The 16,323-nt window shown below is 39.2% G+C and overlaps 3 protein-coding genes across 5 annotated transcripts; all 3 read right to left on the bottom strand.

Moving 5' to 3' along the window:
• Positions 1-117: 117 nt before the first annotated feature.
• Positions 118-1,967, bottom strand: LOC111790790 (aspartyl protease family protein 2-like). The gene has a single exon (XM_023671850.1). It carries the CDS (start codon positions 1,917-1,919, stop codon positions 414-416), a length of 1,506 nt encoding a protein of 501 aa, XP_023527618.1. The 5' UTR covers positions 1,920-1,967; the 3' UTR covers positions 118-413.
• Positions 1,968-4,037: 2,070 nt separating this feature from the next.
• Positions 4,038-14,036, bottom strand: LOC111791913 (lysine-specific demethylase JMJ25). Of its 3 annotated transcripts, none has more exons than XM_023673428.1 (17): positions 13,991-14,036; positions 13,326-13,844; positions 12,963-13,090; positions 12,708-12,801; positions 12,454-12,586; positions 12,298-12,361; positions 11,624-11,739; positions 10,995-11,539; positions 10,558-10,887; positions 9,192-9,932; positions 9,036-9,108; positions 8,878-8,963; positions 8,476-8,595; positions 6,908-6,984; positions 5,724-5,935; positions 4,910-4,988; positions 4,038-4,360 (listed from the first exon to the last, which is right to left on the bottom strand). In XM_023673428.1, exons 1-14 carry the CDS (start codon positions 13,991-13,993, stop codon positions 6,913-6,915), a joined length of 3,024 nt encoding a protein of 1,007 aa, XP_023529196.1. In that variant the 5' UTR covers positions 13,994-14,036; the 3' UTR covers positions 4,038-4,360; positions 4,910-4,988; positions 5,724-5,935; positions 6,908-6,912. The 3 variants fall into 3 exon arrangements, with proteins under 3 accessions (XP_023529196.1, XP_023529194.1, XP_023529193.1); XM_023673426.1 differs by having other exon boundaries at positions 13,937-14,030; XM_023673425.1 differs by having other exon boundaries at positions 13,326-13,847; positions 13,937-14,030.
• A 188-nt stretch (positions 14,037-14,224) lies between these two features.
• On the bottom strand, positions 14,225-16,080 carry LOC111790097 (cytochrome P450 703A2). Its single transcript, XM_023670901.1, has 2 exons — positions 14,981-16,080; positions 14,225-14,911 (listed from the first exon to the last, which is right to left on the bottom strand). The coding sequence occupies exons 1-2, from the start codon at positions 15,890-15,892 to the stop codon at positions 14,258-14,260; spliced, it is 1,566 nt and encodes a 521-aa protein (XP_023526669.1). The 5' UTR covers positions 15,893-16,080; the 3' UTR covers positions 14,225-14,257.
• Between the last annotated feature and the right edge of the window lie 243 nt (positions 16,081-16,323).

A 16,323-nucleotide genomic window follows, 5' to 3' on the forward strand; every position in this document is an offset into this window, starting at 1 on the left:
TTGTTCTTATTCCAATGCAAACACCCAAATGAAAGGAAAGGAAATGAAGATGAAATGACACATCACTACTAAACGACGACGTTAGTGTTACTGTATGTTAATTAACATTTATAAACATGCATCCTTGATAATTGAGTTAAATAAATTATATAAAATTACCGACACTTCCCATACATAAATTATTAAAATAAGCACAGGAAAAGATAAAGACGTACAAAAACCAAATCAATTAAACTAGTCAAAGTTAAACGACGCCGTTGGACTCTCCTTTTTCTTCTCCCCAGGGCTCCACTCCATCTTTGCTTACCCTTTTTTTTCTTTTTCTTTTTTTTTTTTTATCGAAGAAAGGGGGAAGGGTTTTGTTTTGCGGCCGAGGATTTTCCCGGCCACCGCGTTTCGTTGCCTCGACGAAATTAGGCGCAACCACGAGGAGAGAATCCCACCCGAGAACCTGCCAAATCGTACACCACCCGAAATCCTTGCTGCTGAATGTTGCCGATGATCGACAGCCCACTGGTCGTTCCGGCGAAGGCGAAGCAGAATCGCCCGCTGCCGTCGACCGGGATCAGATAGTTGGACGCCGGTAACGACACGTCGGCGTTTCTGAAATGCAGCACCACCGTTGGGACCTTCACCGTCGTCTTTCCGGACAGGTCGTAGCAAGTGTCGAAGAGAGAAAACTCCGCCGCCGATTTCAAACTCGAAGCTCCGGCACGGAAGGCGTCACGCAGGGCAATGTACGCCGGTCGGTTCAACCGAGTCACAGAAGTACCGCAATCGATGATGACTCCGCCATTACCGGTCGAATCGAGCTTGAAATGTAAAGGGGAGATGCCGGAGACGGGCCTACCTCCAACGCTGATCCCTAGAAGTTCGACGTAGTAAAACGTATCCAGTCTGGGGTTTGTGAGGAGAGGAGTGAACCGGGCGGTTCGAGACACGGCGGAGTTGCCGAACACGACGAAGGACGGTTTGGAAGAGGCGGACCGGTCCACCAAGCAGTAGGAGAATTTCTGGTTGAAAGTTCGGCCGGTTTGCGAAGGAAACGACAACCCACCCCGGCCCAGCCCTAAAAGTCCTGCCGCACCAACGAACAAGCCCTCATTATCGTGGCCGCAACCTAGGGCTACGCGCTCCACTTTGGTCCGCCGGAAGGTCAAGGTTTCGGTGACGAACTCGCCGGTGGTGTAGGAACCGTCGCCGTAAGAAACTTGGTAGAGACACGTCTGCCGCTGGTTGCACCCCGGAGATTCGAGCCGACCGCACAGCGGCGTCCGGCAGAGAACCTTGGAGAAAGATCCAGACTTAACCGGGTCGAAAACCGGGTCGGTCTGAGAGTAGCAATTCTTGCAAGGAGCGCACTGTAGCCAAACTATGTCACTGCCGGTGTCGAGCACCATGTAAACGTACCTGGGCGGAGTGCCGACGCCGATGCGCGTGAAGTACTCACCGCTGCCCTGAGCGAGTCCGGAGATGACGGAGCTACTGAACCCAGTCCCACTCGCTCGGCTCACATTTGGAGAGCCAGCAGCAAGTAAACTGAGCTTGTTGACTCGGAGAGCGTCCCTTTGAAGGCGGAGATGGAAGAGCTCCTCCGGCGTTCGGCTGAGAGAGAGGGAGTCCAAATGGTGAAGGTGCAACGCTAAACCAGGCTCCGATTCTGTGGCCTCAGATGAGAAGAAGGAGTCGGAATCCTGATTGGATTCCGGGGCTAAGGAGGAAGGTGAAGTGGGAAGAGGTCTGGGGACTAGGGTTTGGAAATCGGAGAAGGCGGTGGAGAGAGAGAGAAGAGTGAGAAGGAAGAAGATAAAGGGAAATGGACTGGTTTTCGCCACCATTGTTTGAGAGAGAGAGAGAGAGAGAGAGAGAGATCTGCAAGTTGTACAGAGCTTAGACACTATAAATAATGGAGAAAGCATAGGGAATTAAAAGTGAAATTTGAAATCTGGTTTTTTTCGCCATAAAGCAAAAAATGGAAAGATGGCTTATTATTGTGGGGGAGAAAGGGAGTCAGTAACTGTAAGAGAAATGACGAAACTACCCCCGGTGAGTTGTTATTGTATTTATTGTTTTTTGTTTTTTCAATATATTATTTTATTGTTTTCTTGAATCTTTACTACTTCATTCAACGCCTCATCATATCCCATTTTTACTTTTTCCTTTTTATTTTTCTAAAAAACTTTAAAAAAAGAATTGATGCCCTAAAAGAGTATCTTTGTTTACGTGATATTGACGTGGGTAAAAAAGAAAAAAAAAAAAAAAACATTTATGTTATTTGCCTTTAAGAAAAGACGAGTACCCTTTTCAAAAAGATCATTTATTTTAAAGACGAAATCAATACAAATTTAGTTTAAAGGCTAAATTTAAAATTTAATATTTTTTCTAAAACTATATATAAAGTTCATTAGCTATGACAATATATGCAATAATTGGGTTAAAGTTGTTTACTACAATGCTTCAACCATGGTTAAAATTAACTCTAAATTGGAAGCTGTGAATTGGCCAACTGTCCCTACGTGGCGCGATTTTAAATACCTAGAGTAATCAAACTTCAAAGCAGAAACAGTGGGATAAAATAACAATGCACAAAATAGTAATTTTTCAAAAATACAAGAACTAAAATAGATAAGTATGGAAAATATAGAATTAAATTCAAATAATACTGAGTTGAAAATATTTCTCATAAGTATAACTAATTTTGTCATTCTCTCCCCTATAAACAAAGTAGTCTTTGTTGGGAGTGTGACCAAAGTATATAAGTGAGGACAACTATTTTTATTAGTAAACACATTTTTAAGTATATTCAAAATAAAATTACGAGGGCTTATGAAAATAGATAGTATCACACAAATAAAGAGATATACCGTGGATCCTGTGTCCTTATTATATCAATATCTTTTGTCTAGAAAACAATAAAAAAGGAAATGAAGAACGAGAATTATAGGTCTCCTTTTCCTTTTGTCATCATCCATCCTTCATGACAAATAAGACTCTCGACAAGAAAACAAGAGAGAGAGCGCAAAATCATGCAAAGATGAAGGGCATGTGAAGGTTGGTGAACATTCATCAATATGAAAGCAGGAAAGAAAAACAAGACAACTACCAAACAAGGTATCTAATTAATGTCAGCTTTAGGTTTCTATATATATTAAAAGATTTCTCTATCCTCCTAATTCTCATGAATACACTCAGCACACTAAATTCCCTCCGAAACTCAAATCAATTTTTCTGAATTTACCACAAAACTTCCGTCTACGGCTACCATGGATGCTTAATGACAAAGTGGGCTTATTAAATGATCAATTAGTACAATAATGAAAATTAAAGAAAGATTACCTGCTAGTTGTTGACAATTTTTCTTCTCAATTCTTGGGATCATTGCTGATTGCTGATGCAGAGAGTAGAATAAGATGGTTGGTTGCAATGTTGGGTCAAAGTTCACATGCAGTACTTGACAGTGGGGGCCGATTACGAATTAATTAATCTATCAGAAGAACCCTGACTCAGACGACTACAAACATTTACTAGCAGAGTTCACTACGGAGCTAAACCTAAGCCATTCAACCAATGTTCCCACGTTTGCCAACCAATAGAAGAAAAAGTATATGTAATTGCAAGATACAGAAGGGCTTCAGTTCATACCTCAAACATTGCATAACCTGAAATAGTTACAATCTTTAGGGGTGAAATTGAAGGTTGGGATTACACTTCAATATGTTCATAGGGCTACAACTGCCACTATACAATCTAAATCCAAATAGACCAGAAATAAACATTATAATCTAAATACAACTACACCAGAACTAAACAATATAAGGATCAATGAGAAAATTAAAAGTATGTTGAAAGTGCTTTTGAAATGGTTAAAGTCATTTTTATGATGGTCAAAACCACTCTAAAAGATGAGTTTAGTAATCCAAAATCACTTTTACTGGTATGAAAATCACATTCAAGAGTGTAAAATCAAATTGAAGCAATTCACTGTTACCGTTGCTATCTTATTTCCTCAGGTGATAAGAGTTTTTTTTTTTTTTTTCTTTTTTTTCATAATCGAAACATGCCTATACTGAAGTCTTAGTTTCATAGTAAATGTAGAGGACTACCATCAATTGCTTCACCCTATATATTACAGAAACTATCCTATAAGAAGCAAAAATTAACCCATCCTGCATGAATTAAGATGTTATTTCAGAAGAGAAGCCACCAAAATTTTCCATCAAACCTTTTCATTGCCCAATGATGCTACACAAAACTGGTATTAGAACATGGTCCAATCACTTCGCATCCATGATCCGTATAATGAGTAACTAAGATGGTTTCATCTTCAAGTTCTTCCAAGCCACTGCCAATTTAAGTTATGCTGCAAGAAGCATAAAGTATTATAATCATGTAAGATGTTTGACGTCATTAGCATTACCAAGGCATCAGAACAAACAAACTACTAGCGGAAACATAAAACGCAAACTATTTCAATGCAAATGATAAACTATAAATCTCAAACCTTCATTGTACTCCTACGACGACGCTTTTTTATTGGACACTCCCCATGAGATGAGCACAAAATATTTAGTACTAGGAATAAGCATAAGCACCCTAGTAACTGCAAGAGTGGGATAGACACAAACTACCTGGATCCAATAACGTTTTTTATTTTAGAAGCTCTCAAGTATCACTTGTAACATAGATACAAGGGATAGGAGGCTTTATACAAACAAGGAGGAATGAGGATTAGACATACTCAGCCAGTTATATTTTTCATTATGATTAAAAAAAATAAAGGCCTTTATTAAATAATTAAGCTTGAAGTTAAGTATAGAAAATTGGATGACCATGATAACGTGGAAACATGATTCCTCTATGATTATGAATACTAAGTATATAGAAGCCAATAGACTCATCATTGTATAACCTTCTAGGGTTCGTAGTTTAAGAATGTAGCCGTCTGCACACTCCTTAACACTGCCGACCTTCTCCCCCGAGCTCAAATCCTGAAATTCAGAGGCATGTGGGAAAAACTTAACAACATTCTTCTTCATTTCAGTAAACTTGATAATGGATTATGAATTACAGTTTAATTTAGGTGTAAACAAAATAATATCAAGAATTAACTCATAAATAGAGAAATATATCCTACCCCAACCACTTTAGGTAAGGAGTGATAAGCTATCCATACAATCATAATCTCGGAAATTTGGTATTTGTGGTATAGGCGGTCCTTGTAGTTTAAGATTTCATGGTCACTCTGATTTTTGAATTTTCAATTTGGTCCTTATAGTTTTGTTAAATTTCACAAGTCGATCTAGTAATCATTTATAATCATTTTTAACCCTTGAAAACCCAATCTTTCTTTTTTATTTATTTTTACGGAGCCCTGAATTCTAACACTGTCAGCTATCAGTGTATCACAATCAGCTAAATAAAGAACAATTCATTGAAAGGTAAAAAAATGGCTACGACAACGTAGGACAATGAGGTATTACTAAACAATAGGAACTAAGTTAAAACTTTGAACCCCATAGAAAAAAAAAATTGAAACTAGGCCCAAATCGTAGGAACCAAGTTGAAACTTCTAACTAAAATCATAGGAAACAAATTGAAACTTCTAAAACAAGAGGTGTTCTTAAGTTCGAGAAGTTCTCTTTGTCAGCATCCACATTTCTTTTGTTGTCCAATAAAGTAGGGAATTTATGCTCATTTATTCATTAGCTAAAGTATTAGCTTACTGTTTTCAGCCTTCCACAACTTCTTGAATAAGAGACAGCTGACTTCATAGTTGCTCCATAGATGTAGTTATCCTCACCTTTCCGCATATAAACATCATCACGGCCTACCAACACTGCAAGTAATTTTGTCCATTGAGGTATGTGGTTGGTAACCGGGAGGATCGAAGCGTCTATATTTCTCCGTGTTACTCAAAAGGATATTTGAAGAATTTCTGCAATTTATTCCAAGACCAAGAGATTAGTTGGCTGTTTGGCCATGATTGAACCAGACGCCCAAAGACCCATACAATCAGGATTATAATGAAACAATCAAACAGAGAAAAAGAGGGAAGAAGAAGATTCGGATATATTTGATTTCAGTATCCCTAAAATAAAGCAGAGGCCGCATATAAATGTAGGGCAATCCTAGTAAACAGCATGCATCACAATATGATAGGGTTCAGTACACATACTAAAAGAACTGAGAAAACAGATAAAAATAAGAAGAATAAAAATTTAATAGCGATTACAAACTCAAACAGGAGGTTTAACAAGAATATTGCTCTTGCTCCGATATCATGTAGATGGAATCAATGAAGAAGATGACAAATAAATAATCTTTTTTGTTTCCGAAGATAACATGCAGCCATAACTAAGTGGCTCATTGTGTATATACATGAAAGAAAAAGAATACAGCAGAAATAAAAATAAATAAAAAGATAAAAGAAGAAAATGCAAATAATCGGAGAAGAGTTGCAATGAAGAACCAAAAGTAAAGGAAATCTAATATTTGCATTCAATTGATTTGGTGCAAGAAGCAGGCTGAGTAAGCGTTGGGACCAACACCATAATATTGGGCCAGCATCAACAGTAGGAATTCAAGATGAAGCTCAAGAAAGGTTAATATAAGCGAGCATGGTACTACAGTAGGAATTCAAGATGAAGCTCAAGAAAGGTTAATATAAGCGAGCATGGTACTGTAAGCTATGAAAATTCAATTTCAAGCACACCGACAAACTATGAACCAAAACAAACAAAAGGTTAACAGGTAGCTCTTTAACCTACTTCCGTGTATCCCAATGGAATAATTCAACTGAACCAGAAAGAGCTAAGCAAGGGATCGGAGAGGTGAGTTGTTAAAACCATTGTAGCGAATCACAATTTCAAGACTCAAAATCACACACATCATAAAAAATAAAGCAAACCTCAGTCAAAGCTTTAACAGCAATTCCCTGATCTCTCTGATAGCTGAACTTGCAGCATAAAGTGTCATCTTTTTGACCTGCCAATGGACAAAATGCAAATAACTAATGAAGCATAAAAGTGACCATAAATTAATTAAATGTCAAAATAAGAACTAGTTGTGGATCAGATATTTTTCTTTAAATCTCTATTTCAACCTATATATAAAACCATTGAATGATACATCCACTTCTTTCCACCATCTCATTTTTTCATCATGAACATATTTGGTTTCACGAAGAACCATACTGACTCCTGACGAGGCAAATTAATATTATTCTAATCATTACATGAGGTGTAGAAACTTTAAGCCACAATGCATTATGACAGAGGCGTAAGCCTCTTCTACGAGAGGTATAAAACTTAAGGTTAAAAGAAGGGGCAAGTCTCAAGGCTAAAGGTTAGAGTCTTACCTTTAGGCGCCTCAAGGCAAAAGCCTCGAGAGCCTTTTAATACATTCTGTTAGCTATTCAAACCAAATATGGTGTCATTATTTCCTTCATCGTCATTTCATCCTCCAAACTGATCAAGGTGAATTATGCCATACTGACCTTAGTACAATTTTGGATTGTGAAATTATAGTAGGGTGCAATTTTGAAACAGAATTTCAGCCAAGGTTGGTGTAAAGGTGCGGGTACACTATCTCAACAATCCGTTCCCTCAGAACACATTATCCATTCATGCATACCTTTTCAGAAAATCACAAAGTAGGAGGCACTGGCAACCAATCCTCATATGGCTCCTGTAATGTGATCTAATTGAAAATCGAGAATCCAGACTCTAGACCATGTTTACAGCCTTGACTCATGGCGAACTACAATATATGGGTTAGTCATCACTCATTTGTCTCGCCTTTACCCTGGATTACCTTTTCAGTTTCTTCCGATCTTGACTTCTGATGGCTACTCAAGTTTTCTTGTGAACTTATAAATGATTATTGTGAGCTTTATTGGCAATGGATGTAATGGACATCAAAAGAACGGCGAAGAATGTTCAATCTGCAAGCAAAACACGACATTGGCACTACCTCTAGCTGGTTACTTCCAACCCTTCCAACTCCAAGCATATTTAGGACAATCTTACCATGACTTCATCGAAGGCCCATCCAAGTCCTGAGGTTTTAATTCTAGCGATAGTGAACCACCTAAGTAAGCAAATCTCCCCAATTCTTGACTTGAGGGGACACCAAAGGCCTCTGCACCTTTTACACCAATTCTTTTAGTTCAAACTGAAACCAAACAACTAGGAAATGGCTACCGTGAGTCAAAGATACCAAACAACTAAGACTGACTACGTATACCAAACAATTAGGAACATGAAGTAATTCTAGTTTATATCACAATAAAACTATCTCAAACAGAACTCAAGACCCTTGACTGATAAACAAAGAAGAATCTATTCAAGTGCAATCTCTTAAATTCTTAATTGGAATACACGTAAATAAAAACATTCCAAATGCAAAGCTCCTCTCAAATAAAGATACAACTAAATTATAAAAACCGGGAAATTAAGTAGTGGAAAATAAAGGTACCTCCAATTTGTCTTCCTTAGCTCTATGGTTTTTTGGGAGGAAACGGAACTCCTCAGTCAATCGAAAGCATTCTTCCACATTTTCCGGGGATACAAAGTCCATAGCCACTTTTATGCATGACTGAAGTAGTTGAAAACATGTAGAATTAAATAAAACTTGAAAATATAATTAAAGGAAACCAAAATATGAGATTCATAGCAAATATAACTGGATATCCAAACGAATGACCGAAGTTCTAAAGTCATTTTTATAAAAGCTAAGACATATCCAGACAACTCCAATCTCCCTATTCATTCAAACTTTTGTGATTGCCTTGTTCACTCAGTTCAATCAACTATCAAGCAAAATTACACCACTACAAAATATTGGTTAGAATCTAAATAGATGGTAGCTTGTCAGTACTTGTCTATTTCGCACTTGATGAGGGCATCCTGCCGGAATGAAAACTGCCTCACCAATGAACTGTTCAAATGTCCAGGGTTCAACACCTACATATAGATCTAGAAATTAAAATAACTATAAGTATAGGCAGAGCAGTGGGATAAGGAAAGAACAGTTACCAAACTCCTCCTTCAGCTGCTTCTTGTGTTTTGCATTAAAGAAAACGGTCTGATCATGAATTGGATGAACAAGCTGTAGAAAGCACAGAATGGATGCAATCGATCACCTGAACAGCGCATTTTATGAAGCTAACGCTAAGCAGAACAAGTACTTACAGAATTTACAGGTTTACACTCCATATGACGAAATTCCTTCTGGTGCTTGTCCAAGTACTTGAGTAACTTGGGAACATCCTGCCTACGGAAAATGTCCCAAACAGCTCCACCCGTGGCAACCTCCATTTTTTCGTTCTTTTCTAAATGACTATCTGCCCCATCCGTAATTGAATCTTTTGATGTTGGATCATTAACTTCATTGCGCCCTGAGGCTTTTTCTGAATCACATTTTTCATTAAAGATTTTACTTGTATCATTAGAAGATTGGCCACATTGCTGACTGGGTGTGCATGCAATAGCTACTTTATGAGCAGTCTTAGGTCCATTTGGACAAAAGATATTATCCAAAGCACCGGTACTGAACGTGTCTACAGATGAATTTCTGATAGTAACACCGGTTAATTTGGAAGAGTTATACTCATGTTCGTCAAATTGTTTTCTGCTCTGGGACTTTGATTCTCCTCTTGGTTTTTGAATCATTAATGGATCCTTATTGGCACATTTGACAGGTTTTGTAACTCCTTTTCTAATAGTTGCAAATAAACCCGCCATGCATGATTTCTGATCTGCAACCTTATTTTGTTCACATTCAGAATCCCTTTTTGTATCATCAAATGTGCTTTTTATTCCACCATAAAGTTCAGAACGATCTTCAGCAGCAAAACGTTTTTGCCTCTTTTCAATGAAATCTCGTTGCCAACGCTTAATATTAACTTTATTTGTATGAGTCAGTACATTTACCTTTACCAAAGTTATTGTCACGATAAGCAATGCTGAGCAAAAAGATTAGATACAATAACAATCATTATCTGAGAATGATATGCTTGGAGATGCAGTATGATACTCTCTCGTGCAGGCAAAAAACATATAACTAGATTAAACGCTTCAATTTATAATCTGACTGGCAAGCTCATAAATAATAAGATGTTTGCTAAACAACTCGTGTTCGTGCATTAATTAGTCAACAATCACTTAATTACATATCAGAGGTTTTTCAGATTACAGTATAATGTATAGGTAATCAAGAGTTCAGAGGAAGCACGTATTCAAAGGATTTCTCCTTTTTTCCACGTACCTTGATAAACTAAAATTCTAGGTTTCTAGAACTCAGTAGATCGCCCATATACTTCATGTTTATTTTAACAAAATAAACTAATTTCAAGAAAGGGTACATGATGAAATAAAACAACAAGAAGCTAAGGGCTGCCTAAATCCACCTGTACCACTCGTTATGCACAAAATGAGTTTGTTTCCTTTTTATTTTTATGTGTGCGCGGTTACGTGGCTTATCAACAATATAGGCAGAAAAAAATTTCTATACGAAAGTGGAAAAACGATATGTGGAATGGAAGGACTAAAGAATTACCGCATCAGACATATCGCAGTGAAGCTTTGTTACAGAGTCGCCTCTGCTCAGCTCCTCCTGGAATCCATATGCAATATAAGTTTTGGGTCCCATATCAGGCTTCAGTGAGCCTTCAGGAAGTTTGGTAGCAAGATTCAGAAGACCATATTTTGGGTGGGTATATTCGCTGTAAGGAAGTGCAGCAATAAATTCGGCACAATGCCTAGGCAAACGCTCCTCAAATGAAGTTGATGAAGGCCAATCCTTCAGTTTCAACATTTCTGGCCATCCATTTCTGTGCATACGGCCTTCTAAGTAACCCACAAAAAACTGGTGGATATTTATCACTACCTACAGAAAATGACATGTCAATAACACATACTACAAGGACTTAGAAGGATATATTAAAATTATTCGGCGTTTCAAGTACCAATATAACTCCAATGCAATTAACTAACCTCACACCAATCAAAGCAATCAATGGCCTTCACACTGCATGTCTCCTCTTTGAACTTGGGATTTGCACCTGTTTGTCTAAAAGCTCTCCACATAACCATAGGCTCCCAACTAAGACCGGATGTCTTGTCAAGAACATTTCTGACAATAACAGGTTCACCCTTCATCCAGTGCCTTTGAAAATGGTTAACACCATCATCCATTACATCATCAGCATTTGGGGAGTACAAGAAGTTGTCGTGACTATTTTCCCTGAAAGCTGCTTGTCTGACTTCATTATTGTTAAAACAGCATGACGAACAGACTTCAGAAGAACAACTATCAGGTACTTTGTAATCACTTGTAAACTCCTCTGCTCCTTCTATTAACTTAGTAGCCCAATCAGCTTTAAGGGAACGTCTCAACTCCAAATTTGCAATTCCACAACCCCCACGTTGTTTTGGAGGACACGGTATACTACCATCAGGATTGGCACTCCAAACCTGGAAACTTGACGACGTGCCACCTATAGAAGTCTTAGATGTGGATGTCAACTGACACTCTCTTCCTGCCAGCACATTGATGCACTCTTGAAGTTGTTGGCTAGAAAATTTATTTCTAAATAGTTCGAAATAAATATTTACTTTGCTACCTTCAGAATGGAAACTTTCCCTCAGCTCCTTACAGCAGCTAAGACAGAGATCGTAAGAACAGTTTGGGTTGAAGCAGCTTCTGTAAAAATTGAAGATCGAAGTGTTGCAACTGTCGCTGTCAAATAAAAACATGTTTTTCAGGGGGGAAGTGAGAGTATGCATTTTCTAGAATGTACGGATGCATTTTCAAAGATTGTATATTCTTAAGTTCGAGAAAAGGAGAATATTTTGTTACATACAAATATGTGCATGTCTTCTTATATAGGAGAAAGACTCGTTAAACCGTAAAGAAAAAGGATAAATGCAATAAAGACAAATGTTGACAACTAGTATATACACAATTTATAAACATTCGAAATTCCAACTTGTATCCACATACATTTATGTGTGTATGTGTTTGTTTGGGAGTTAAGAGTTAAAACTGGAACATCACCACTCATCCGTCAATTCAGTAGGACACTTGGAATATCACCCAACCCAAGGAGGTTGACAATGGATTTTGATCCCATTACAACTAGGACAAATCCAAGGGTCTTCGGGCTTCAAGTTCATAAGCAGAAATGTGATGAATAATATTAATTAATAGGTAATAGAACTTATGAGTGATCGTGGTATTTAGACTCTAAGTGATCGTGGTAATAAAGTAATAACAATAATAAGTTTGAAAATATACCAATACATGCGCTCTGTTTGATCCAGTTTTATTCTTTTTATATCCACTTCTTTCAATCGAGCACCTGAAACCCACAAAGAATTAGATTGCTCATTTAATAACAATATCTAAAGTGAAGTTTATTATCTCAAAACCAGATTGTTTAAAGGAATATACCCTTTATATTGCATTCAACCTCTAGTTCATAACTCTGTTCCCTTTGAACATGCCTGAGAATGGGCAGAACCTTATACAGCAGGAATTTTAATCGCTCTACTTTCACACTCGCATCCAATTCTTTAGGGGCAAACTGTCAATACAAAATTATACATTAGCATAAAACAACCACAGAAATTGGGTAATTATACATCGACAACTGCCCAACTTCAAGTTACTGGAAAATGAGGGCACAAGTTAAGAGAAAGTTTTGCCTCAACAAACTCTCTTAAGCAAGCCTTGCAATTACAGTGACCACGGCAACAGGGACATGCATTCTCAACATCTTCCCTTGTTCTGTCAGGGTACCTGTTTCATTAAAAAAAAAAGTACCATTTTCAAGAGTTTTTACTTGACATCCTCATTATGACAACATATAAAAATGGCTAAAGCAAGCAAGCAAGCCTAAAATTATGTTTGAGCCATGCTAGCTGCAGAGGATACGAGCTAGAATTAATCGTTCTTCTTACCATCGTTCAATACACTGATAGCAAAACCGTTTTCTGTGGCAATTCGAACAAATGACAACCCCACTTTTATCGCTCTTCTGACACTGATGACACATCAAACTCCCACCATTCTTCTTATTTGGCATATCCTGCACGTGAAAGTTTATTCATTCAAAACAAACCAGAAACAAGCTTTCACAACTTCGCGTATTTGAACTCTGATTGAAGTCCAAAAAATCATTCACTAATCACCATACTATGGAGCAGCATTTTTCATCACAAAACTGAATAGAACAACACTTTACATCCAACTTTGATACAAGGAGTAGAACATTCTTTAGAAACAAAACGAAAGGGTAAATTAATATAAAGCTTTGAATTTACCGTCTCGACCGATTTTCCATTCGCCACAACGTGATTCCTCTTACGCTTCGTAGACGTGCCTTGCCTTTCCGCAGAATCGGCCCCATTCTTTCCGTGGCTCAATTTGGAAGCCGTGAATTGAGGTTTTCCAGAATCACTCGAGATTGTAACATCCTTAAAATGAATGTTAGACAGCTTCCTGTTCTTCTTCCTCACCAGACGTCCATTCCGCTCCAGCTCATCCTCAGTCTCTTTCCCTTGCGATCCAAATCTCACACCTCTCACCTCCTTCCTGTTCGCCGATACTCTACCATCGCCAGAACAGCAACCTCCGTCTCCAGAATTCCGCACTCTATTCAGACTTCGCTTCATGAGTTGGATCAAGTGCCTTTCACAATACGATTTCCCAGGCGAAGCCAACTCCTTGCACCGCCACCGAGCACCGTCGTTACACTTGCAGCGGAGAGCGTCCGACGAGTCCATATCCATATCGGAAGGCACAACAAGGTTTCCAGCAAGACCATGAATTGAACCGCAATTCTGCTAAAAAAGAGTGGACAGAGAAGAGATTGTTATTCAATAGAGAAGATGAAGGGCGTATGCAGGTGGATGAAGGACTGCAATGGCACTACCGAATGATGAATCATGGGAAAATTGGGAGGAAGAAGGAAGGTGTGAGCATAAACCATGATAATGGGAAAATCTAAAGAGCGGGAAGCGGATCAGCGGATCTGGGTGCAATAAAGTGAGCGCGGAAACGAATTTAAATCGAATAAGTTACCAAGTTTATTCGTGGAGTTTATATCTCAAAATTTAAATCGAATATCTCTCTTCAAATCTCTTTTATAATTACTTAGTTTTTTTAATATTTTTATTTTTAGANTATCTTCATTTTATTTTGAACAACTTGAAGGTGGATTTGAATACGAATATTAACAACTTCAAGCTTCATTTTATTTAGATTGATACACATGAGCAGGCAAGCGTGGCCTAGCAATGGCCATTAAGGGATGAGCTTTGGGCATTGTCATCCCATACACCTCGTTGGTATCAATGTCTCGTGGGTTCATTCCTTCCGGTGGAGCCCAATCAAAAGAGTGAAATAACTGAGCCAAACCCATCAACACTAATGTCACTCCAAGCGGAGCGCCGGGACACTTTCGCTTGCCAGCACTAAATGGTAGGATCTTAAAATCAGCTCCATGGCTTATCTCCACTCTATTATTCATCATCCCATCGGTTGCCCAATGTCTCTCGGGTCTAAACTCGTCCACGTTATCCCAAATTTTCGTATTTCGACCCAATCCATGAGTGTTGATGAAGATTCGAGTCTTGGCAGGGATATGATATCCATGGATTTTGGTGTCACGTAGTGATTCGTGAGGAATTAAAAATGGACCGGCTGGATGCATGCGGAAAGTCTCTCGTACAACGCACCGTAGGTAATTGAGATGAACCAAATCTGATTCCAACACCAATCGGTCAGGACCCACGCAAGTATCAAGCTCTTCTTGGACCTTTGCAAGAACACGTGGATGTTTGATCACTTCTGCCATTGCCCATTCGTTAGTTACAGCTGATGTGTCAGTCGCTGCTGCAATCATATCCTGGATCATACAAATAACCCATGAAAATTAAAACTTCAAATTTTGGGTTTCCATTTACAAAGAGCTTACTTGAATCAGGGCTTTGATTTCGGCGTCATCCATATGTTCCTTCCCGTCTTCGCCGGGCAATGACAACAAAACATCGACAAAATCCATGTTTGCATCATCATCTTGTTCTCCATCAGCTTCCCTTCTCTTCCTCTCCATCCTATGTTCTTGGATGATCTTGGAGTGAAACTCATCCACTTGCTTCTCCACTTGCCTCATCTTGTCTTCGCACCCGTGAGGATCCACCCACCTCCAAAATGGCAAATAATCTCCCAAATAGATCACCCCCAACAGCCTAAACAACTCATGGGTTATGTGTATAAACTCCATAGCCTCACTTGGGCCTGCAGATCCTCCCCCGAAGTACTGCTTCCCGACCAACATCCTAGTCACATTGTTCATCGAAAACCCCCCTAAAACCTCCCTCAAGTTCACAGCCTTTCCACTCTGGGCTCGGGCCCAAACATCTCGGACCAAATGTTGGGCCTCCGAGGCCCGATGGGTCGAGAACGACTCCAGCCGCTTGCTGGTGAGAAGATGCTCCATACAAATCCTCCTCATCCGCTTCCAATTGGGCCCGAAAGGAGCCAACGCGACGTCATTGCAGCCGTAGGCGAGATGCACGGCGGCGAGAGTCCTCGGGCGGGAGGCGAAAACGTCGTCCTGTTGAAGGAGGATCTCGCGGATAGTGGTGGGGTCGTCGGTGGTGATGGCGTCGACGCTGCCGAGCTTCAGGTAGACGAGTGGGCCGTACTTTCGAGACAGCGCCGCCATGTCGCGGTGGGGGAGGTGGGTGAGCTGGAGGAGGTTGCCGACGATGGGCCAGCGAGGGGGGCCGGGAGGGAGATTTCTGGGGTTGGTGAATAATTTGAGGCACAGAGATCGTAGGAGGGCTGTAAAGAGAATGGCGAGAGCAAAAGCGATGAAATCCATGAGATGGGGATTGGTGTGTTTTTGTGGGGTGAGATTGTAGTAGTAATTGTAAATTTAAATCATAGCGATTGGGTTAGCGGGAAAATCGTGGCATGTTCTTTGGATTTCTTCTTCATGTTCTTTGTTTTTGTATTTGGTGGTTTTGTGAGAAAGCAAAGATCGTGCTATGGAGCTGGTAAATTGGTTGGTGAGACATGAGGTTTAGGATGTCTCTACTCTTTAGTCCCTCAGCTATACAATAGTTGACTGACAGTAACCTCTAATACTCGATGTTATTTCTCTATCTGTAATAGTTTGAAACGTTTAAAATGGTGATGAAAGAAGAATTATTGGAATTGTATTTTTGTTCTTTTTCAAGAAAAAAAAAAAGATTCACATGCATCACATCACATCCCACCATTGTGACCACTCACTTTCATATTCCTTTTTCT

This window comes from Cucurbita pepo, chromosome LG03, assembly GCF_002806865.2.
Source record: "Cucurbita pepo subsp. pepo cultivar mu-cu-16 chromosome LG03, ASM280686v2, whole genome shotgun sequence".
Classification (NCBI taxonomy): domain Eukaryota; kingdom Viridiplantae; phylum Streptophyta; class Magnoliopsida; order Cucurbitales; family Cucurbitaceae; genus Cucurbita; species Cucurbita pepo.